At 45.1% G+C, this 25,334-nt stretch overlaps 1 protein-coding gene across 5 annotated transcripts in view; it reads right to left on the bottom strand.

The window, feature by feature from the left end:
• Positions 1-19,295: 19,295 nt before the first annotated feature.
• LOC133271162 (core histone macro-H2A.1) overlaps positions 19,296-25,334 on the bottom strand; it is a 34,203-nt gene continuing 28,164 nt past the window's right edge. For 4 of the 5 annotated variants that reach the window (XM_061457044.1, XM_061457045.1, XM_061457047.1 and 1 more), the window contains exons 7-8: positions 24,359-24,533; positions 19,296-20,044 (exon numbers count right to left, since the gene is read on the bottom strand). In XM_061457044.1, the coding sequence (XP_061313028.1) occupies positions 19,879-20,044; positions 24,359-24,533 (341 nt within the window). In that variant the 3' untranslated portion in view covers positions 19,296-19,878. Of the gene's footprint in view, positions 20,045-24,358; positions 24,534-25,334 lie in introns of those variants that run through there. The other variant, XM_061457048.1, reaches the window with a different exon arrangement.

The raw sequence follows: 25,334 nt of genomic DNA, 5'->3' as shown, positions 1-25,334 counted from the left end.
CATCATTATATGAATCAGCCTCATTAGAAGCCTCCTTCTCTCATGATTTAAAACAGACACAGCACTTGCAGGAATGGAAACCAGGGCTCTTTTTCCCCCTCTCCTGCTGGCATGTTGTGCTCCACCAAATGTTGAAACAGGAGAAAGTAATTCTCTGTTCTCAAGGCCAGAAGTAGAAAGCAAGCACTGCATTACCCTGATGCCTCTCTGGCATAATGAAGGCCTCGGGTGTTTCCCTGGATATATGGCTTTCCAGATCATTAATAAAATGTTATGTTGCTCTTCTAAACCGCACCAAGCCGCATTCTTTGCATACTCCAAACCCCTGGACTCAGGACCCTCTAACACCTCACATACAGCATCCTCAGCCATTGCAGGCTTTTCTCCCCCAGCTGCTGCTGTGTTTATGAAGGGGATTACAGGACATGGTGCCTGTGATAGCAGGAGACAAGGCTGGGTGACCCACGAGGCCCCTCTCAGCCCTATTTAATGCAAGGACTGGTGCACCAGGTGTGGCAGGGCTCAGACCTTGCTCACGTTCCTTGTGTTCACTCAGTGGAGCCAGTGTTTTCCCCACAGCAGATGTGATCCAAATGACACACAGGGATCACAGCAGCGCTGGGCTATGGCCATATCACGCAGGACACATGGTGGAAAAGGGGTGGCTCTTTGCTCCAAAGCAATGACATAAACTCTTTCACTCCCATTTGCTCTCGGCATCTTGCAGAGGTCATTGACAAACTGCTGGTGTGGCAACATTTTAATGCTTCTCCCTTGTCACTTCAGCATCAGAGAATGTTTCTTGCTGTTATTTCTTTTATACCATGCCAGCACACACCCTTCACAGCATGTTCTGCCTTATGAGCCTCTGGCTCTGAATCACACTGAGTTTTTAATCAGTTGCGATAAGTACAATTACTCAGCTATCCTCGGTTGTTCTGATCTCTTAATGCTCCCAAACCATGTAACCCAAGCCTTGCGTTGTGGGCTTGTCACCAAAGAGCCTTCTTGGCTGAGCACTGCAGTATGTTTCTGCCTCCCACCCATGATTTTGGGTCACGGACCTCATGAGGAGCCTTGTCACAATCAAGGCATCATGCCTTTGAAGTCAAGCTGTATTTATCTTGAGCTTACTTGTTTACTAGACTGCTTTGAGTAGGATGCTAAGATGGTGAAAGGCTGCACTAAATAAGCCAGAGAGAGACAGGGGCTGTGTGTCCTGCAGCTGTGTTAGGGAAGGAAGGTCTTCAAGTCCCTCTTGTACTTTGGACATCATCTATGCTTTTATCAATAGCAAATACAATCCCTGATTTTCCTTCTGCCATAGTTTGGCTCTTCCAGCTGGTGACCAACCGATGTCTAAAGATGAAGGAGTGTTTGCTTGTACTCTGCACCTCACTCTAGCAGTGGCGTTTCAGGCCAGAGAACAAGCACATTTCCTCTCTGTTTCTAGACCTGCTCATCCTTTCCCACACATTTGCCTCATTTGTCATGATTTGGAGGAATTCTCCTTAAGAGCAATTCACATAACCTTCGCATCACTGCTGGTTTGCCACTGACAGAAGCGGGTTTACGTTTCTTTATCGCTCACTTTGCTTATCAATAACTGCTTCACAAGACACGCTGCGTTTTAGCTGTGATTTTTGCCTCGGGGCTCGGCATCCTTGTAACGCAAGTCTTGCCTCCTGTCCTTTGGATTCGATGGGGAGGATCTGGTTCCCAAAGCTGGGATTTCACAGCTGTGGTCTGACTGGCTTCCTATCAGCACATACAAAAGAAGTGAGCGCAGCACAACAGCTAAATACCCACTTCAAACTTCAGACTTCTCAGCTGGAACAACTGCTGCGGTTTGAAGTTGTTTTGTTAACTTCTTTGGCTAATTGATAACATCTGCATCTCACCACCCTTGCCTTGTGTCTCAAGCTACTTCCAAGGAGATTGGATAGATAATACTGGGGCAGATCTCAGTTTCTGTAGGAGCGAGATGTCGTTCCGCTTTGGAAAGTTGTGTGAGAACAGGGACATGTCTTCAAATAATGCCTCCTTTATAAGGGCTTCTTTCACACAGCCACGGAAACAAGCCCAGAGACACTAATAAAACCCCATGCGATTCATCTGGCATTTCTCTCGTGATCGTGTTCAGATAAGAGAACTTTGGATTTCACACTTTTTTTCCCTTCTGTTTTTCCCTACTGCAATTCCGAAGTTTGAAATTTACATCTGGGCTTTAAAATATGGGAATTAGCTTTTATTTTTCATCAGTTTTCTTTGCATTACAATGGATGGATCAGGAACGGGTATACGTGATATTATAGTAAATAAAATCCTCGTATTCAGGATCACACTTGAAGTCTGGTAATACACAGTGACACCATATAGGTCCCAAGGAGACATTATGGTTGTAATGGAAATATCACATATCTCATATCCCAGGTCTGATATATCAGCTCAGCAATAAAAAGAAACAGGATATTTGCAACTATATTTTAACAGGGATTTTGCTGTTACCATGAGAACATGGATTACTTGGAAATTTTGGTGAGAAAACTCTTTAATGGTTTCATCAATGTCCAACCCCAGGAGATTTCAGTTCTTTCCCTGCTATTGAAAGACCTATTAATGCAGTGAATCAGAAACGTATGAGTGTGCTTCGTTGGTGTCTTACTGTACATCTCAGGCTCAGTCCATGTCAGATGGTCCCTTCTATCACATTTCAGGATTCCCCAGATCAGATGTGGGTTATGCCTAGAGACACACGTCCGCTAAGAACTCTTCACAGCTTGACATCTTCCCAGCTTTGACTGCGGAGAGGTTCCCTCCATCTCCACTTCCCTCTGGCTCTTGGAATGGTTAGTGCTGTTACTGAGCAAGCCTCGAGATGCCTGCAGGCCCTGTGAAGTGCAGGGAACCAGGCTAAGCCAGGACTTGAAGGCTTGACATGGCTCAGCCAGCCAGAAAGGCCTCGTGAATTTCCTTGTAAAAGGAATTTCTTAGGATTCAGGGAGACTTGTATTACATAATCCTTTGAAAACAACATCTGACACAGGATAAGGCTATCCCCTTTGCGAAGTCCCCAACAGAACCTGCAAGATGCCATAAGCACTGTTATTGTTGCAACTCGCTTTGTGCCCTTCCAGCATCGCTAGCATCCACAAAAGAAGTTAGACCAATTCCCAAACACGGATCTCATAACTTCACCTCAACACATTTGGTCTTAATCTGAGTGCCTGGACCGGGATGAGCTCTGCAGGGCTGTAATAAAACAAATATTTTGCTGCACTGAGAATGGCTCAGTGGAAGGTTCAGTGTCAGGTCAGCACAGCGAGTTCTTCAACCACGTTTTGTTAGACATGGACCATGTCTTCACCTAAGGAACTGTCGCAGCTCCATAGCAGCTGGTGGGGTGGAAGTGATTTAAACCTGGATTTGGTCAGTGTTTGAGGGCAGTGGGCACAGCCCCAGCTTCCAGAAACAAACCCCAGCAGTGAATGAGGGACTTCCTGTGGTGTTCCCTTTCCTTCTCTGCCCTGCTCAATTTGGATTGCTTACAGAAACAAAGAGAACAAGCAGCCTTGTTGCACAGACTAAGCCCAGGTGAGTTACTGGGAGCTCCTTAACAACTGGCCCTATAGGGAGAGCTCTTTTAATTGCTTTTACCAAGCAAACCCGAGCCACCTGTTCCGCCCTCTTAAAGCAGGGAGGAAAGGAAGGGAGTCACACATGTGGTATAAAAGGGAAGCAGAGCTGCTTGGGAGAGGACCTTGCTTTTCTGCTGCAGCATGAGGCAGAGCTTAGGAAGTCAGTGGTGCTTCCTTTGTGCTGCTATTCAACTGGGGCAGAGCCAGTATGGACATCAGAAGGATTTGTGAAGGTTAGTAGCTCTGTGTTCCTTCTCTATCATGCTGTTTATCAGTATGCCATAGGTGAATGGAAAAGCCCATCTCCTTGCCAGGTGATTTTGAAAGCCTTTCCTATAGAGAATGCTGCTATACTGAAGTTCTTGGTAATCCTACACCTGTTTTTTGCCACCTTTCTTGTAGGTGGGTGCTGCTGCAAGGTCAAGATAGTTCCCTTTCAGTTTAGTGGGAATAGACTATGAACCTTAAAGTTCAGCTCTTTAGGTGGTGATTCCTTAGATTGAACTGATTTATCAAGTGGCTTTATTAAAGGTTTATACTTCCCTTGTCTGGGAAGTGAATCATCTTTTACCTAAGTGAGCAGGTAGCTACTGAATGGTAGCTCTATTGTGCCTGTTAAAAGCACCTTTCTCATTTCTAGACTCATACCAGCCCATACAGAGAGCAAAGAGGATTGAGAAAGCTCATGAGGAGGACTATGAGTGGCACTGGAAATAAATGCAGGGGGGTTGGTTCCAGGTCTTGGACCTCTTGCTAATTAATTACTCACTGATGTGCACTGGTCTTCAGAAAGATCAGCCTTACCCACCACAGAGTATCTCAGCTCAAAGCGGAGCTATCAATACACACTTGCAGACGTGGGTCAGCAAGGAAGCCATTGTGTGCTTGTAGCAGCAGTGGATGATGCTCTACACCTGGGCCTGGTAGTTTTACTGCTCCTTTAATTCAGCAACTCCATTTACTGTAATCTCATGTCCCTTGATAGAGCCTGGCTCTTCTTGTTCAATGAGACAGTTATTTACCAAGATACTTCAGGAAGAGAAGATGCTTTCTTGGTTGGATTTACTGCAGAAATCCTCATTTGGGATGTCTTGTCAGGAGAGGACATTCAAGGAAAGATGGATCTAAGCACACATTGTTTGTTCCGTGGCTGCCAGTAGAGAGGTTGATGTGTTCTGTCCTTGTAGGAGCTGGTTAAGTGAAAGTATTTCTTTATGGCCATTGCCACTTATCCTTTCATTTTGGAGAAGCACTAATCTTTCTCCTTTTAGGGTGTGTCAGTACATTTACAGTCTATGATAAGTTGCCCTGCATTGAAGGGTTTACAACCATATGTATATTTCTGATTTTTTGGGACACATACAGAGCATGTTAAAAACCAGAAGTCCATTGTTCAATCAATCAAGTTAATCCTGGTGCTCCTTGATAACTATAGCTATCGCATTTCAGAGTGATTTTATTGGATATTACCGGGATTACTTGTAGTAGCCACTCAGTCTAGACAGGGGTTTCTATTACAGTGAACACAGACAAAAGGGTAAGAAATATTAATGCCCAACATCCATTAACCATGCACAAACTGCATATCGGGGAGTGGATCCTGTTCACTTGGCTGTGGTTCCCCCTCTCTTTTGTACATCTCTCAGGAGGGCACTGGCTTTTTCTTAATTAAAAAGAAACAGGTTGCCTTAATAAAGGGAATCTTGGGGGGGGGGATGGAAGAGCAGCTTGAGAAGAGCTTTGAGAGAACTTTGTCATTTGGAAGTTAGATGCTTTGATGAACTGTCCTAGTGTGGAAAGGTCCAAGTGTTTTGGCCAGAGAGCTGTCTTCAGGATGGTTTTCTCTTGACCTTTCTGCAAGATGGGAGCAGGGTCATGGTGATATTCCTTATAGAATCACAGAATAGTTACGGTTGGAAGGACCTCAAGATCATCCAGCTCCAACCCCCCTGCCATGGGCAGGGACACCTCACACTAAACAATATCACCCAAGGCTCTGTCCAACCTGGCCTTGAACACCACCAGGGATGGAGCATTTACAACCTCCCTGGGCAACCCATTCCAGTGCCTCACCACCCTTACAGTGAAGAACTTCCTCCTTAGATCCAATCTAAACTTCCCTTGTTTAAGTTTTAACCTTGGATCTCTGAGGATCCTCTTGTTGCAAGAAGTGTGGTGAAGTTGTTCTCAAGACTGTCATCAGCACTGCATAAAATTATCCTACCCGTTGTCTCTGAAACAAGCCCGTTTAGAATGACAAGCGCTCCAGGAATGCTGCTGCTCGAATGGATGTAATGTGGCAGTGATGTGCAGTTCCCACCACCCCCTGCAAAACAAGTCTGCTACATTAGGGCAGTTGGTGGATTAAAATTAGGCCTCGTTAACAAGGCACTGAGTGGGGTGGTGATGTTAAACTCTAGAGCATTTCGAATTCTACTCCACACATTCAGACTCATAACATGGGCAAACATTGCAGTGCTGCCTAGACCATGGGTTGTGTTACAGGTTGTAGTTTGGCTATGGTGTATCGTAGACTGGTTTGTGTTGGAAGGGACCTTAAAGCTCCTCCAGCTCCAACCCCTGCCACGGGCAGGGACCCCTTCCACTCGAGCACCTTGCTCCAAGCCCCTGTGTCCAACCTGGCCTTGAACACTGCCAGGGATGGGGCAGCCACAGCTTCTCTGGGCACCCTGTGCCAGCGCCTCAGCACCCTCACAGGGAAGAGCTTCTGTTGGCTGACCTAGCTCAGAAGTAGGTTTGGTGGCTCCCAGGTCTCCCCTCCATGCAGAGGGGAATGAGCCATGTGGTTGGTTTGGTTTGTTTTCCCTGTGAGTTGTGTTTGTATCCCTATTTTATGACATGGGAATGTTGCCATCGTGAGGTTAAGGGCCCAGTTTATCAAACTGTGCAAGTACCTTGTTCTCTGGGTTCTCTTAATTGGTAGTTATGTTCTTAATCTTGTTATTAATATATTAAATGCATAAAACATCTAGAGCAGGACAGTGCAGTTGGCTTCCCTCAGATTTTAGGCTTTCCAATGAATGTGTGTTTCCTCTTGCTGTGTATATGTTCATCCAGAAGCTGAAGGTCTGTTTGTCCTGATACACCTCCTCCCTTGGACTCTCACTGGTAACAAACCAGGTATTTCCAGATTATTTCTCATAGCAGCATCAGAAAGAAGAGGGAAGCATAGATTTCTGCCCTCATTTCCAGGAAGATCATCATGAGTGGTGTGTTGTGCACCCTTGTTTTGAATGCAAAGCCTTTCAGGTAAGCCCATGGCAGCAGCCTTCTCCAGGCAGTCAATGGGTAGACGTAAGCTATTGCTTGGAGAGTAAAACCAACCCCTCCTTGCAATAGATTTCCTTGTGTTCTTGCAGGTGTGTGCATTGGATGTGACAATTCTTGCTGTGTCTTCTGCTGTAAGGTGGAGGGTGATCCAAAGGAAGCATATGGTGTGCTGTTAGAGCCTGGGAAGAACAAGATCGGAAAACCTCCCCTATGGAAACACTGCCTTTGTCTGGGCTGTTTTGCCAAACAGCATAACCTGGCTCTATTGAGAGAGTTGAATTATTGCTGTATAGCTTTAAAAACACAGGATCAAATTATCCCTATAATTTGAGGCTGTTTTTTAATAAGGGTTTTCTCTTGCCTGTGGTTCCCTCTGGTTTCAATGCTCTCAACTTCTTGGTCAGATAAATAACAGCCTAGAACAGCGCTTCTAGGAACAGATGATGCTGGGTGATGCCTGGGGTTTCTGTGGCTTTCACCACCCTTTAGAAGGCTTGGGCTTATGTGTGTGCTCTTCAAGGAAACGGGGAGAACAACTTGGGAAAGTTTTAGCTGAAACATCATTTAAGACTGTTCACAACCTCCCCTTCGACTGGGGGAGCTGATGGGAGGGTTTCTCCTTATTCTGAATATAACTGGGCCCTCTCAGTCTGTGTACACTTACCCAAGGTTTTACCTTATTCTTTTGTACTTTCCTCCGTCTTGCTTCCTTGTTGCTCATCCATTCTTTCATGTCTCTGTGCTCCTCTCGCTGTTTCTACTTTGCTGTTTCTCTTCCCAGTTCTCCTGCAGTTCAAAATTACCTTGTCTAGAACTGTTCCTTGTCAAGGCCAAATTATGCTCTTGGTCTAACGTGGAGATCGCATCTCATCCCAAATGTGCCTACATCGAAAGGGACAACACTATAGAAATGCTGGAGATGAGTGCAGGGAAGCTCGGAGGAGTGTGCCATGGGATGTCCCTGCTTCACTTCAAGCTTGTTTCCACAGGGCTATCAACAGCTGAGGGAGGATGATGAGGCGTGAATGAGAGCAGAGAACACAGCTCAGTGTCTCAGATCTTCTGGAGGCAGAAGATGGGTCCGGGTGCTGTGGGTCTGTGGGAAGCTGTATGCACAAACTCAAGGCCTGGGTTTTATTATAGAGCTTTATTAAAACATAGGTGGGGATGGGAAAGTGACTGGGCCTAGGAAAGCAGAACCAGAGAGCTCCTTACCATGGAGCAGCCAAAGGTTTTTGGCTGATTCCCACTGGCCTGTGGATGAGGTCAGTGCTCTGAGGAAGCTGGAAGCAAGGAGGTTTCTTCCTTGTGCCAGATCCTCTTTGATCCCTTCTCTCCCTCCTGCTGGACACCCTGCAAAGCCTGGCCCTGCAGTGCCAGTGGATGGCAACCACCAGGAAGAGCCTGTAGCGATGTGGGATTAACCGTTGTGGAGGATGACTTCAAGTCCTCAGATTTCCCCTTTTCTGCCCAAATTACGCTACTTGACAAATCCACTGCTTGAGTGTGCTGTCGCCTCCCCGCAGCTCCCACTTCCCAGCTGTGCAGATCAGCTCTGGATTTCAGGGAGCAAAATGCTCTTCAGACCTAAAGGCAGTGAACTGCATTGATTTACGTGGCCTCTGTCTGTCCTGTGAGTTTTTCCATATTCCATTACTTCCCAAATGCCACTTGGGCTCCTGCAAAGTGAGCAATCAATGGGACAGTGTATTAATGTACCAATGGCATTAACATTGCATCCAGACTTTTCTCTTTAACGTTCTCAGGGATGTGGACACTTTGGAAGTTACAGGCTCTGAAGGAGGTAATAATCATCTGTGGGAAAGGCTGACTGATAGCTAGTTCTTTGGCCATCTGGCTGGGAGATCCTGGCTTGTACAACTTCAGGCAGCTTTAGAATGAAGATGTAGATGTTTAAATGGTAATTAATAACGGTCTTCATCTCAGTGATTCTCTTGGCAAAGCTCTTGCTTTAACATGGGCTTTCAATAAAGCTCGGCCATCTAAAACTTTCATTTTAAGCAGAAAAATGCTTCTAAAGTTTCAGATTTAGAAGCTATTTTGGATCTTAATAAGAACTTGCTTTTGGGGCAAAGCACAGTTGGTAGCTGGACTGGTGGCTTCTAGGTAAAACCACATCCCTTCTGTTCGCTGCACTTGCAGCTGCTGAAGTTCTTGGTCTTGCTTCATCTAAGTATCTTTTACCATCTGGTAGGCATTAGGGAGAAGGGGGGGAAATGCCTCCAACATCACCAGTAGAGAGGACTTCATTTTAGTCTCTTCCATGACTCTTTGTATTGATGTGGGAAGGATCTGGACAGGTACCAGGGTGCTGGGGAGAAGAGGATGCTCTGTAATGCACACAGTAAATGGGATGGTCAAACACTCCACTGTGCTTCACAAACTATTGTGGGGTACACAGGCAGCAGGATGGCCAAGTCCACCAGGCCTTTGTGTAGGAGCAATGTGCCCTTCATCCTTATCTGTTCTGTGACCAACCTGCCAGTAACAGGGCAAAGTGCTCCAATATATAAATGTGTTGGGCTGGAGGCTTCTGGCTTAAGTTGCATATAAGGTCCTACAGAGACAGTAATGACTGTGGTGGGAATCCTCATAGATGCTGTTGGGTTTGGACAGATAAGCAACAGCAAAATAACCAGAGAAACGTGGAGTATTCAAAGAGAATTATATAGGGGAAAACACATTCACATACAAATTGAGTGGGTAAAATGACTTTCTGGATGTGGCTCATCCTATTGCCACATTCCTGCATGCCTCTCACTTCTCCAGGAAGAAGTTAGCAAAGGGAATAAAAGGAAATCAAGAAGTTAATCTCTTCCCTAACTAGTAGCTGTATCTCTTTACCGGCTTAGCACTTCTGGGTCATATATCCATGCAGGAACCCCAGTTGTAGCTCTTTTTATGTGTATTGACTTAGTGGAGTGCAAACATGTTAAAAAGTTCACTTTCTCCTTTATACGAGTCTATAAAAAAGCTCTTAAAATGGAGTCATAGGGTTTCAATGAGACAAATGCATGATCAGCCGAGGCCTAACAGCCCTTCCCAATGGATTAGGTGCTGCAGTGTGAGAAACTCTAGGATGCTAATCAGCCTGGTGAGTCTTCATGCCTCCAGCGCTATGTAATGACACCGAATACAGTGATGCCTCCAAGTTATGATGGAATAGGTGAGGAGGATGCAGTAATAGCTATCACTTGTGATACTTGAGTCCAGTTAAAACTCTGTTTGCAGAAGTCTCTGGGCAGCAGAGATTTCTTATGCATTTATGGGAACTTGAGTAAAACTAACCATGCACACACGAGCTTGGAAGTGTTTCCAACAGCTCTTTGGACACAGTAATGCACAGACCTAATTGTAAACACGTGCACAAGTGGATCAGTGTGTTTTCGATGCCTGCTTTTAGGAGGAGTAAGACATTAACATATTTTCTGCATTTTGCAAATGCACAGCACAAACTCCACTTTATAAGTTCTCCTAAACTGATGACACCGGTAGAAAATAAAGATGCTTTCCAGTTGGGATTTGGGAAGCTGCAAGACGCGACAGAAGCGTTCCTAATAGGAGGTTTCAGCACCAACTTGAACTCCCACGGAGTTATCGGCAGTCAGCTCTGCAGTGAGGAATGGATCTGTTTACAGCGCTTCCCGGGGAAGGGATCGATCCCACTGCCAGAGCAGTAAAACACACATTTGCTGCAATAGCACAGAAGCAGGTCACAGCTTCCCAGAAGGAATCGCTTACTGCACAGAGCTGCCTTAGTGTGCCTTAGTTCTGCACACTTGTTGTCGTCACTTACTGCAGGCGTGCGAGTGCTGCGTTTGTGTTCTGTGCTGGTTGCTGAGATCCCAAACATGATCAGCACTGGGAAATGAAGGAGAACAAGCAGGCTCATTTCTCTCCGTGTCTTTCTAGGGGTGGTATTGATTTGGGGGGGGGGATCAAGAGCAAAACTGAAGTGTTTGAACACAGCCCCCAGCACAGTGCTTTCTACAGGCTTCACTGAGCATCAATAGGAAGCACCTGAGCTGGTGCTGAAGTGGTTAACTGATAGCACAGGGCTGTTAGGAAATAGGCCTCCATCCCTGGCACAACTGCTGCAGGAATGCTGCCAGGAGCCAGTAGCTGAAAGCCTCCCTAAAAACAACAGGATGACACTGCTAAATGCCTGGAGTCTTAAATGGTTGGTAGCTTGTCAAGGTGACATGCTTGTGGTCTTTATTGAAGTGCAGGCTGAGACATAACTCATAGACATGAGTAAGCAATGCAGTTTGTGGGCACTTCTGATGTCATTACAAGAACAAAATGTTATCTGCATAATTATGAAGCTGTATTCTGATAGGGATTTTTATTTAAGCCTGTTCCATGCTCCAGCAAAGCAGAAAATCCCTTTCTGAGCACCGTTAATAATGGAGCATTAAGAATCCATTGATTTTCTTTCTTCATATACATCTATTTACTTTTAAAACAACAGTTTTGGTGCTTTCTAGGGTTGCTTTCTAAGGTGCTGCAGAGGTCTTCTCCCTGGACCTGGCTACAAGAAGGAATGGTTCTACAATCACCTCTGGTCATGTTCCCTGTGCCTTGTCAGCAGCATCCCGCTTCCCAGTGCAGCCCACGGCAGGGCCTGGGACAGGGATTTAGGTGGGTGATGTAGTGAGGGGGGGTATGTTGGCTCTAGGCAAAGTGCATGGGCCAGGAGAGATTGATGATGTTCAGAGATTGGTTTTGGTAAGGATCAAACTGAGCTTCCTTGTGGAGAAATGGATGATGGTTAGTGGTGGATTTGGCAGGTTAATGGCTGGACTTGATCTTAAAGGTCTTTTCCAACCTACATGACTCTATGATTCTACATGATGCCAGAGGACTAAAATACCTCCAATTTCCCCTCGGCAATCTTAGTAGAGTCCATGGCCATGTCCTCAGGGATGTTCCAAGCATGGACTCGCACCTAGGCAGTGCCTCCAGTGGTGGTGGGGTTCTCTGGGAATGCTCCTTGGGGACTAAAAGGGCTTTTCGGGCTGTGCTGACCCAGCCCTGCCCTCTCCAAACCCAGTGAGTAAAGGTGCAGCATCATTGTGTGCAGAGCTGTGATAGGTTTGGGAAATGGGGTGTTCCTTGCAATGAAAAGGGAAGGGAAGGAGTGTGAACAGTACAAAGGGAAAGAAGGGAGAACGCAGGCAGGAGGGAAGGACGGATGGGTGATTCCTGGTGGTTAAAGCTTCCTGGAGGCAACCCCAGTCCCCCCAGAACCTGCCTGGCTGCTCCTTCCACTGGTGCCACTTGTGCACACCAGATGCATTGGCACAAGCAAGGGTAATGCAAAGAAATGGCCACCATCAATCAGGCTTTGCTTGTTGAGCCACTGGGAGTTTGTACCTGGAGAGGAACTGGTCCTGCATTTATTGCTGTGTCCAGCCGAGATGTGGTCAGACAGACAAGAGGGGACCAGTCCAAGGAACATGGCTCCCTCCAGGGATTCCCACAATGCAGAGCCCTGACATTGAAGGATGTCAGCAGGCTAACCCACATCTATTCCACTTAATACAGCTTACTTCTGGGATCCATGGATATATCTTAATACAGCTTGCTGCAGGGATCCATGGATGTATCTTAGTACAGCTTGCTGCGGGGATCCATGGATGTATCTCCCCAGGTTTAAGGCACAAGAGTGAATTGAGCAGTAGAAAAAGAAGGCAGAATGAAACCCTTTCTTGAGCTGGGCTCTTGAAGAACATGTTAAGTATAACATTAAGTTATGAAAGTATAATGTTAAGTACAACATTAGCATTATGTGGCTTTATTATGGACATGTATCCACTTGGATTTAAAGGCCAGTGGTTGGATGGTGGGAAGGGGAGAAGGGGAAGCATCTCTTTTCCTGTGTCAGTACAAAGGATGATGAATGATACCAGGAACAGCTGCAGTGCACTTGAAACCATGGGAGCCCAGCTGATTCCTGCCGTGCTTCCCAGCCAACAGGCACCACCTGAGACCTGCCAGGTAAAAACCAGGCTCTGTGTCCAAGTCATTATAGCCCCACTTGGGGAGCAGAAAGCAAGGAACAAGCTTTGCTTCATTGCTTAAACAGCTGCTCCAGAAGGGGAAAAATACCTGGAAGAAATGTTTCAGTCCAAGGTAATATTTGCTTGGGTGCTTAAAAGTCTGTGAAATGCCCTGCAGGTCACAAGCCATCCATCCTGCTGTGTATTTCTCTTTAAGAAGGTGCTTGTAAGTACTACTGGAACACATGTGGGATGAGGGGTTGCCATGGCAAACAGGTCTTGGCACTATTTAAGACAGGGTTTTATGGCAGGGCAGAATAAATAAGCATGTTAAAGCCACGTACAGGAACTTGTTGGCACATACATTAATGCTCCCAAGGGCTGCAATAACTTAAGCATCCTCCCTTTAAACGTTTTTCAGTGTTTTTTCTCTTTTATTGACTACATGCATTTAGTATTAGGGTGAGGAATGTCCCATTTCCACCCCCCTTTTGAAGTGAGTGATTGAGGCAAAAAAGGGGGACTGTCTAATAAATCAGAAAGGGGCATTGTGCATGGACAAGAGGGGCAATTTTCCCATTCCTGACATACATGAGGATAAGCCAGTGTGAGACCTGGCTGTGCACTAAATCCTGGCTTTAGATAGAGTAGGTTGGCCTGTTTGTGTTTCTGATGGGGCCTGAATAACCAGCAAGAGTTTCACACTGCTGCTGCCTCTTTCGTGCCAAGCCCATCTCCTACCACATCACAGCAGCGAGCTGGTTACTCCGGCTTTAGTCATCTTATGAACCACTTGTTCTGTTCCCAGTTTGGCTTCCCAGTTCACACCAGTGAGTCCTGTCGGGTCCGGAAACACTCCCAGCTTTCAGGAAGTGCTGCAGGGAGGCAAGAGGCAAATCTGTGCCTGGAAGAGGGCTCAGGGTTGTGGTGCTCTTAAAGGTGAACATAAATTACTCTTGATAACGAAAGCTCCGGTTTAAGAAGCGTTATTAGTGTATCAGGCTGGGCTTTATTGGCTCGGAGGGCTCGGAGCCATGTGGGAGGTGTGACACTGGCTCCCTCTTCTGTGGGAAGCGGTAACTTCCCTGCCTTGGAGGAGGAAGCTGTCAGCACAGGCCAAGCGCAGTCTCCCCCATCCCTTCCCACTTCGGGTCACCAGTACAAAGCGCATCAGTGCAGATGTGCTCACATAGCACAGCTGGAGGGCGAGTGGTCCAGTTGCATCCTCCCCGGGGGAGCAGAGGATGGCTGAGGCTGTCAGTAATTGATTTCTGTTCAAAAACTAAGGAACTGGTGAGTGGATGGACCTGATTCTGCCTGGTTTGTTGGTGAGAAAGTGACTTGGGAGAAAAGTCTGGTTTTACTGGTTTATGAGGAAGAGCATCCTCCCTGTGAGGGTGCTGAGGCGCTGGCACAGGGTGCTCAGAGATGCTGTGGCTGCCCCAAGGCCAGGTTGGACGGGGCTTAGATCAGCCTGCTCTAGTGGAAGTCGTCCCTGCCTGTGGCAGGGGTTGGAACTGGATGAGCTTTAAGGACCCTTCAACCCAAACCAGTCTATGATGTTCTCTATGGTTTCAGGGTGAAAGCTGTAACGTATTTTGCCTTTTGCCCCATTGCCAGGCTTAGGCCCATCGTCAGAGCCACTTGTTTCTCCTAAACTCTCCTATATGCTTGGCAATCACTGAAGCTGGCTCAGGCCTGTGAAATGGGGAAGGAAACAGAGCAGCTTATTTCATGAAACATACATGTTTAATACTGCACACTGATAGCTTCATTATGAATTGCAATTTGCTGAATAAGAGAGCTCACAAGGGAGGGACAGTGCCTGGAGAGAGAAGGAAGAAGAAGAGGGAGGTGATTTTATGTCTGTAAAGGTGTCTCCCGGGTATAACTGGAGTTGAAGACCTACTGTTTCCTTCCAGCTGTTTGGATTTGCTGGCAATTAAAGCCTAGCAGAGCTGTCAGGGGCTGTTGACAAATATATTATAAGCAACTTCGGTTAAGTGAAAGTTACTTAGAATTAATCCATCCCTGCACAAGACTCCTGTTTCACTTCAGAGGAATGCGCCAGGAGGAATTCGTACGCTCCTGGCCGCGTTCGGAGAACCTCCTCAAGGTGGAAACTTGCAAATAGGGCTACTGTAGTATGTAATGAGAAGCTGCAGGGCTTTCAATTATCCCACATAGTCTGTCTCCTTGCAACTTGACTGACAGTTAATTATGCTGGTGCCATTTTTTTTTTGGCAGTGGAATTTAATCTCCCAGATGGAAAGCAAATCAATCTGCCCATCGCTGCAGCTGAGGCATACTTTGGCTCAACTTTAATTTATTCTCCTAAGCCCAAGAAGGCTCTCGTTGTTTCAAGGTACAAGAATATCACGTTTCTGCTGTTACCCAGGCTGGTGGAAGAGTTGGGATTTCATAGGCTACGCTGGGAACCGTTGCTGCTCCTTCCTCCGTGTTCGGAACCAGCGGCATCCTGTCCCCTTGATTCCCGTTCGTGGAGTCTGATGGGGAAGAAGCATTTATGAGCAGGTTGCTAGTGATAATGGTTAAACATGAGTTGTGGAGGCATTAAGTAGGATTCTATGGAGGAATGAACTAAATCTCTGAAGAACTTGACACGAGAAGGAGTCGGTGGCAATTTTCAAGCGCTTTAGCCAGTGTGCAATAGCCTGGCTCCCCTTGGGTTTCATGTCAGGGATAGGGAAACAATCCTCTACTTACCTGTACTCTTCAGGCCTATCAATTATGCTGCTCCTTCCGAGCTGCTGTTACAACTTGAGGCATTACTGTCCTCTGTAAAACCATCGCAGAGCAGTGTATGTGACTGGTTGCCACCGGTTACAGACCTGATCCGATCCTCAAGTACTTGGGCACCTGCAGCTCCTGTCAGTGGGAATTTTTTTCAGGCTAGAAAACCTGATTTTAGCTAGGATCAAGGGGAAAGGAGCTCGCAAGAACATGGTGTTAATGAGTGCTGGGAAATCAGAGCCTTGTTGTTCTGCAGACTTCTGTTTGGTTTAATGCTGTTTCAGGCTGGTATGGTACTGATGCTTCTGCCTTTTGGGATACTTTGATTTCTTAATTTGTTGGGTTATTCAGTGCATTATTTGGAGCATTTACAAATAGAAAGGTTCCCAATTCCCCTTTTTACTGGAAAAGGCATTTCTAAGAGTGTTTTGCTTACACCTAATGAGTCTGATTCTCTTTCTCACACTTGTACAAAAACACAGCTGTTTTACTGACTCTTCCTTAGTACATTTGGAGGCTGAAGTGTTACAGGCCCTCTTACCTCTAGCTCTTAATACCCGTATTCATATTATGCTTATTAAGTTGATGCTGCTCCTAATAAGCCCTTGAATGACACTTTAATTATCATGAAATCTTGTACATGGAAGCATTTGTTCATGATGAATCTCTGGAGAACAGATGTTGTGATGCTGTCCCATCACTGCTGTGCTGTGTGATGTATTTCTGCAGTGTGGTAGTTGAGGCAGCCTGTGTGATGGCCTCGCAGTCTGCAGCAGGGAGATCATGCAGTAGATGATCAGAGCACTAATTAATCTGTAGGAAGAGTGATCAATACCTGGGGAAATTTGGTGCAGGAGCAACTGCAATTCCTTTGGAAAGAAATGTCCTGTGTGCCTTGTAGCTACATTTGAGGTTATAAATGCTGTTTAGAGCTGCAGGTATTTTGTTGAAAGTGTGCATGGGAATTGAGCTCACCTGGAAATCACCAACAAAATGGAGCTTTGTGAACCCCATCACTGCCACCAGATGTTCAGACTCAGCATTTTGGTAAATTCAGGGTTACATCAGCCCACGGCAAAGCTTGGCACATCAGCACAAGTAGGTGGTAAAACAAAGACCAACCCCAAACTATGGAAGTATGGTTAAGACTTTTCCCAGTTCCACCCCTGTTTGTGGCATGAGGTTCCCATTTCCCCATGCTTTCAGGTGAGCAGGCAGCAACCAGCAGCACTGGCCTGCACTCTTCACATTGGAGTCTTAGGTCTTCAATGGTACATATTGTCATCAGCTTTAAACTTCTAGGATGATTAAGAACAAAACTGAACATCCAAAGGGGTGACACCCAGCAAAGGAGCTGAAGGAAAAGCAGTGGGGTTTGTTACTGGATCTTAAATGAATTGTGAAGTCTGGAGGGCTGATTTCAGTGGGATGTAACACGAGGCTGAAAGTCTCACCTGTCCATCAGCACACTAACCAGCCAGCAGCCTCATCTGCATTACTGCTAGCAAATAATCCACCCTTCCCAAATCGTTTCAGGCAAGGAAAGGTTATACAAATGTTGTTCATTGCTCCCATTTTCAGGATTAAAGGAAGGACTTCAGGGGAGCAAGGAGAGCTACAGCATGGTTATTAGCTCTCTTCTTTAGGGGGGGAAATGACCCCCAAACTTGGGTTTTTGCTTGCTTCCTCTCTAGGGCGCAGCCAGGCTTCTGCTGGGAGCTAATTGCAGCTACACCCAGCCTGGCAACCAGGCCATGAACAGGGCAGGGTAATTACACATCTCAGACAGATGACAGCTCAGGGTGAGGGGAGCTTCAGGAGGATGATGGCTGTAAAATCAGAGGGAGCTTCTAAAGTTACCCAATTTGGTGCACCCTAAGGACAGCATTACAATGAATTTTTGTACAGTTGACTGGAAGCAGGGAAGTGGTGAGAGCAGGATTTGAAACTGCAAGTTGAAAATGCTGTTGGCCATAAAATGCTTTTCATCTTTTAAAGTATTGAAACACTTAAAGAATGTATATTTTAACTACTGTTTTCAGGTAAGATCCATAAAGAACTTACCACCAGTAAGAAAACAAGCTGTAAAGGCATTTTAACTGGGGTTTTGGTGGATGTGGCAATCCCAAAGTGCAATTAGTGTATTTCCTTTGCAACTGGAGCTTGCACATTTATCTGTGACAAGCAAAATGCAAGAGAGATTCTCAAAGCAATGTTGTTCTGGCTGCAGTGCATGTTAGGAGGAATTCCTTCTCTTGTTTCCCTTGTTATGCATGTAACAACACTTTTCAGGCTCTTGAATACACACCATAACCTACTTGGGCTGTCCTGTGTGGCTGAGTTCGAGTGTGTTCTAGGATCTCTGGCTGCTGGATCCTGGAACAGAAGAGGCTTCTTCAGGCTGTGGGGAAGGCAGGTGAATACTGATGCAGAGGCAGGGCCAGACTGGCTCACCCTCTGTGTACAGAGACTGTACACAGGAGCAAAACATAGGGCACAGTTACCAGTTAAGATGGGAAGAGAGGCTTCCTGGAAATGGCTGGGCTGTGGCCTGGCCCACCATGGGATGGCAATGAAACATCTTCCTTGTTGAAGATGTTGTAAAGTGTCCTTGCTAGGTGATTTTTTGTTGCACAGGGTTATATACTAGCTATAAACTCTACAGTGAAAAGAGACTGAGAGCTGCAACCTGTACACACATTTTGATGTGCATGTTCTTTCTGTGTTAAAAATCCCCTTCTGTGCTGAAAACATCAGGGTCCTTCTCACACCAGGTGTTCCCTGAGGTACCTGCTCAGTTGTGCTTTATTTTCCAATCCTTTTAGTGACACCTAGTGCGACCTGTGGGAAGTGCACGTTTTAGTTTTCCTCACAAGAACCCATGCCACAGCAATAACACACTTCAAAATCAAACTGAAGTCCTTAAACTACGCATCTTTAGTATTTGGTATTCCTGAGCTGAGTGAACAGTCAGTTGGCTTTGGTCCACTCATTCCCGAGTGGCTGTGAAATCTCTTTCAGAAATGAAGTTTTCCACAGAGATGGAAAACGTGTGCCTCCTACCTCGAAAGCAGCCTAAACACTTCAAAGGAAGAGCTTCCTCCTCTAAGTGAGCATTCCCAGGCAATGGCTTTTGGACATGTAACCTCTTCTTTCTCCCAAAACTAAGTGGCTTCTGTAAGGGTTTATGTTGGTATGGATTTCAGCTGTGTGAATGATACAGCAACCAATACAAACTGGCCTCATAAATGCTTGGAAAAAAAAATGCAGAATGGCTTCAAACAGGCCAATATTAAATGGCTGGAACTAGTTAAAAATTCCTAGGCCTTGCTTGGGCTAAAAGGCTTCAACATCCTAAACTAAACCACCCTGAAGTCAGATGCTGAGCAGAAGGATCCAAAGCACTAAGTGGAGAAAGCCCTGACCAGAGCATCCCTGAGCATCCATGGGTTCAGCCAGCCCAAGTAAAAGGCTCAGCATCACCACACACAGTTCCAGGCCACCAGTTCTGATCTGTCCCTCTCACAACTAACTGTCCACTTAGAAAACAAAGGCTTAAGGTCAAAATTAATCCAAGTACACCACCAGCACCAGTTCAAACATTTTACTAAATCAATTCACACAATCTCAAAATTGTAAATATAATTAAGGACAACAGGGTTTCTGTATCTGGGTTTTTTCTCTTCCAGATTTCTCATTAAGACAATAAACAAACACAAATTAGGTTTATAGCATCTGTTCTTTAAAAAAAATGAAAGGAACGCCACTCAATGTATCGATAAAGCACCACAACACAGTTACAAAATAGGGTTGGCCTGTTTCTGTCACAAGTAAAAGACTACGTACTCCTACCAGCTTCCTGCCTCAATCCAGACTTCATTAAAATAAAACTATAAAATCTCCTAGATTACACTAAGGTCAGACGATGCCTGGTATACAGTGCATTAACAGCAGTAATGCCAACTATCAGTGCCAACAGAAAACAGTTTAGAAAGTAAAAACAAACAAAAGAAAACCCCAAACAAAATAAAAACCAACAAAAATCCACCTTTATTCCCCTAGATGAGCAAAATTCAAAATAAGGGGTGCTCTGCTCCACAATGAGTTAAGGATCTGGGGAGGATGAGGGGTAGAAGAAGGGGTGGGAGGGCTGGTACTGCAGCTTTCCAGGCTTAGTTGGCATCTAGTTTGGCCATTTCCTGCACGTAGATCCCTATACTCTCGCTGTCAAAGAGCACGAAGTACACAGTCTTGATTGAAGAGGACATTGTTGACACAAAGTAGCTGGAGATGGCTTTCAGGATGAGCTGAGCAGCCGTTTGCTTTGGGAAACCATTTCTAGGAGAGACAAAAGGAAGAAAGGAAAATCAGGACTTGCTGACCCAGCTTTGGATGGTGCAGCCTTGCAGGGAATGTGCCAACTTCTCTCTACCGCTGCATGGTAAATACCACTGCAAGGCTCAGTGGTTACAGCCTGATTTAGAAGCTGCAAACTTGTTTTCTTACACTTATAATATTCAAAATTCCCAAAATATGGATACAGAATCTACACACTTTAATGGGTTGAACCTTACAATATCTGATGGGTCAATTACTCTCATTTAACAGACAGGTAAACCAACAGCCTGAAGGGGTCAGGAAGCAGCTATATATATCAGGGCTGCAGAGTCAAGCCTGCCCTGAAAGCAAACCGACCATTAAAGAAGAATAATAAGGGACAGAGAAGTTGATAAAGAAAATGGAGCATGAAAATATAGAGTACAAAATGGTTTTACCACTACTAATGGTTAATAATAGAGCACAACATTTTAAAAGTTACTTGTACAGCCTTGCTGCAGGCTGGAAAGGAAAAGAGAGTGAGTTCTAGTAGTTTGGTAGCAAGAAACAACTCTGGCAGCACCCTGAATCACTTCACATGTGGTAACACAAGTAAAGCAGCCCGAGTGATGCGGAGAGCCTCCTGGGTCACATCAAGCCTTGTCTGGATGGATCAGTCTAACTTTACTGGGGCTGGGAAGCAGAAGTACCTGTGTCAGGTCTGACCTAAGGGACCTGGTGGCTTTTCTATAAGCCAGCCTCAGCATCACTTCCAACACTCCTTACATCCTTTTTAATTACAGGCTGATTCAATGTAAGTGCAGTCCTAAAGAAAAGATCTTGAAAAGCCATCTGCTTCATATTAGCTGCAGAGATCTGAAAACCAGAGGCCTTTCTACTCCTCCAGCTCCTGCCTCCTCCTGGAGAAGCCACAGCCACACAGAATAACCCTCACTGCTTTCCTAGAGGACAAAACTCTGCATGACTGTATTTCAAAGCTCACTGCCCACTCTGGGACCACTTCTCACAAGCTTTCTCACATTTTTATCCAGCAGCCCTTGTCCAAAAGTTGTATCTAATCTTAGAACAGGTCAAGCACAAGTAGAACGGTCTGAACAAAGCCATGACTTGAACTCTCAAGTTTTATAGGTCATGGCAAACTCCTGGTAACTACACTGAATGAGGTCAAAAGCTCTGCTGCTGCATTACCCATGAAGTACTGCTGCCCCCCGAGTGGGGTTTCACTGCAGCCCAAGTCTTAAGCGCTCCCCAAACCACAGTGAAGCATGCTGCAGTAACCAGCCCAAAGGAGATGGGACACAAGCACTGTTACAAGTGGGACCCAAACAATGGGAATGAGCCCACTGAACATCACCTGGCTCCCCATGCACTTAGAGACCCACAGTGGTCAATACTCCCCATTATAAAGCGTGTAGTATTAATACTGAGTCACAGATTACACAAGTGACTGAGTTTGTCAGAGTTTCCTCAGCAATTCCAAGAAGCTGGGCTAAATCCACCTCTGGCACTAACAGGCACCACATCGCTTAGCATTTGCTCACTGAAGCACCACACTGATCATACATGCTGTTGTACTCTCCTTCTCATTACATGCTGCAAGACACAAAATGAGAAAGGCAACCGGCTGTGTCATGGCCTGCTTACTGCACATTACCTTACCATAAGATATACTCCGAGAGCAATGCTGTAGTAGTGCTGCCTGTAATGTGATATTATACCTGCTGCCCGAAGATAATGCTTGTTATATTTCAAAAATGGTGTCATGAAATAGCTCATGCTATTTCTTTTCTGAAAATGACAATTTGTCTTTTATTGAAGAAGGTGGGGGGAAAGGCAAAAGGTGTTGTGAAAAACCTTTGTATTCTTCCAAAGCCAAATGAGCTGGTCAGGGAGAATCAGCTGGGTGACAAGTTAATCAACTGAGAGCATAGTTTTGACACAGGAGCTGCTTCCCACTGTCAGCTTACCTAGAGAACAAGACACAGACTCAGCATGCCTCCACAGCTGATCACTTGCTAGTTACTTATGAATGCTGCATCCCGGCAAATACTGAACAGATCTTCAAGGAATTTTGCTCCTGAGCCGGAATTGTCATGCAGGCCAGTATCAAAACCAGGGTATGCACTGCTATTGAATCGCTCACAGAGGACACAAGTCATCCAACTGCCACTTCAGCAGCATGGTCACCACAGGGCAAGTGAAAGAGCAGCAGCCTGGTCAGAAGGAGGCATGCACATGGGGAAGCCAACAATGTAAATCGTTTAGGACCACACTCCCAAAAGAAAGGAGAGAGTAGAAAAAGGAGAAGGAAGGTGCTAACCATGTGGCCGTGGGCTGCAAGGAACAGAAGCCTCTTGCACTGATCTAGTGGTCTGAGTTATACTACTGCGAAAAGGCAGTGTGAGGCTTTACCAAGCCAGTGTCAATTCAGATCAAAGTCAGAGCCTCAGGATGAAATCCCTACTCCAACGATGGTTTTACATTCAATCCCTAACTCTCCCTTTTCTCCTGCTGGCCCTACCAGACTGAACTCCAGGCTACCTCTGCACCGCATCCAACTTGTGCTTTCCACAAGTTGGCCGTAGCTGAGCATCTGGCCCGCTGAATGCTACAAGTATGTGATTTTATTTCCCCCCGTGATTTATTTGAACTGCCCTCATGTAATCCCATTCCTCAACTATAAAAGAGAATGAAACTGTTTATGTGGGTTTATTGGGTGATGTCTGCTTGACAGATGTCTGTACTGGAGCAGCTGCATACATGTGGTGTCTCTGGCATTTGCTGTCTTTAAAAGCTTGACTTTTATTTTTCTTTTAATGCGTCTGACTTCATAAAGACAAGTCAAGAGCATTGTCAGAACATATTATGTTCTCTCCAAATTTAATTTATGCTTAAGTATCTCTAATTAAGAGGAAAAAGAAAATACACAACCTCATCTATTTCTCAAGGCCTTTTGATTCCTCTCCATCGTTTAAAAGCACCACTTCAACTGGCTTGAGTGAGAATGATGTGCACATGCCAAGTGGAGGACTTCGCCTCAGATCTTGCCTGTCAGTAATCAGGTTTCATAACAGAATGTGAATCTAATGATTGTTTGGGGTTTTATCATCTTCCAATACCAATCAACTACTTCACAGTGAGGGTTGGGAATGATTCTTCCCTGGGAGCTCTCCAGGAAAGACAGGGAAGATACACATAGTCTTGCTTTTAGATAACCAATTCCATAGTTGCTCTACAGGCTGTGGAGGAATAGAGTTTCTCCCAAAAGCAATTCAAAGCTTCTCTTTGTAGTGACTAGCCCATGAGCCTCACAGCTAATTCAACAGGTTAGTACAAACCCTTTGCTATACTCCTCTACTGTTGCACAAGGTTTGCTCCTGTTATCCTCTTAAAAAGACTCTCATGCAAATTAACCTTATTTGGAGCTTTGACTCACACAAGTTGTTTAAATTCATTATCCTTATTTATTATATGAAACTTCTACCTCTTTATTGCCATTCACCCAAAAGCTCAAATATCGCTTTCTGTTCTAACCCACAGAACAGGCAGGAATTAATCCAGGGCTGCAACACAGAGCAATGGGAAGAATATTCTTCCTGTACCTCAGCCAACTTCTTTCATGGCAAATTCAAAGGGGGCAGTTGTGCAGGGTTAAATACACAACCATGCTGTTCAGCCTAGAGTTGGCCTCACACAGAACCATCATTAAGGTCCAAGTGTTCCCTCCCCACCCCAAACCCAAGAGCCTCAGATTAACATCATAGCCCATACTCCACAGGCATGAGCATCTTGTACAAAGCTAGAGGACCTTAACTTTAAACTTTGGCTTTCAAAGACCACGTCTTGAGAATCAAGGCATTTCAGGTTTGCTGCATAAATGAACACTAAGTCACATCTTCTGGCTATCCTAGGACATACATTGCAGTAAGTTTAATAATGCACTAAAACTAGGCAAAACGGACCCCTTCATGTCCTCCTCTACATCCCAGTTTATATGAACTATTTGTCTGAAAAAAAAATATCTCTCTTTTAGTATCTTCTTTAGAAGTTTATTTTATGCTATTTAACCTATTTGCATGCTTTAAGATTCTGCAGGGATTACTATGAGACCTGCCTGAACTAGCGTTCATACTGCAGGCTCCACACACAGCTTGAACCAACCCAGAAGAAGCATTTCATTTAGGGAATGGATTTAAACAAAGAATAAAGTCAGCATTGTACCAATGGGTTCGTACACGAGAAGGGACTGCAACATATGAGATGGCACTTAGAAAACGTGACCTATTTGGCACTGGGTTTGTGTAACAGCCTTACCTGCCACTGCCAATTGAAGGAAACGCAATTGATTTCAGCTTCTTTTCATCAGCCAGAGCCAAGCAGTTCTTCACCGTCTTTTCCAGCAGCTCCTCGCATTTGTCTGAGCCCCAGCCTGGGCTATTACAGTGGATCACAAATTTTGCAGGCAATCCATGGCCAGCACTGACAACAGCTAGTAAAAACCGAAAGTGAAACATAATTACTTTCCTCTCCTTAGGATTAAAAGAGTGCAAATGTGATTAAAATCGCAAACAACTGACAGACATTCCTTTAGCCCCAGTGAATGTTTTAGATTACAAATCACACAGCCTTAAAATATAACAACATGATTACAGAGACTTTGTATTTTCCATTTCCAGCTGCACTTTGCTGTGGTAATTTATAAATCATAGCTATAATCGAGCTTATTTTCAAGAGAGCAAGAATTCATGGCTGACATCAAAGGAAACATTTAAATTGGGGTTTGTGCAAACCTGTGCAACTTGGAAGGAGAAAGGCAGGAATGTTTTAGAAGCTAAACCTGTTCAAGGGATGATCTTGCTTTGGTTCAGTTTATTGCAGAGCTACAGTAAGTATCAATCAGGGTGCTGGACAGTCACATAAGAGATTGTGAGACCTTCAGCTAAATACAATTTGTTTAGGTTGTATGTAAAAAGAAACCACACTACTCACAAGAGCATAAACTGAACCTTCACAAAGAGTCAGGCTCCTAACACACTTTGGGATATAATTATACAAGCCACAAAAGCGTAGGGATAAAATGGCAGTTTATGCCTTCAAAAACAAGAGTAAAAATGCCAGTAATTTAAAAAAATAATAAAAAATAAAGAGGTTTGTAAAGGTGCTTAGAGAGCAGAAATCCTCCACTCCATTCTGGAATGTTTATGAGGCATTTTGTTATTTAAGTGTAGTAGAAAAAAACCTCTTGGAGCACAGTCATCACATATGGATACTATCCTATAGCTGCTGCAGG

This window comes from Pezoporus flaviventris, unplaced genomic scaffold (genome assembly GCF_033815535.1).
Source record: "Pezoporus flaviventris isolate CSIRO_AGI_PZ_B2104156 unplaced genomic scaffold, CSIRO_AGI_Pfla_v1 ptg000023l, whole genome shotgun sequence".
NCBI classification, from domain to species: domain Eukaryota; kingdom Metazoa; phylum Chordata; class Aves; order Psittaciformes; family Psittacidae; genus Pezoporus; species Pezoporus flaviventris.
This window is presented reverse-complemented; position numbering and strand designations above follow the sequence as displayed.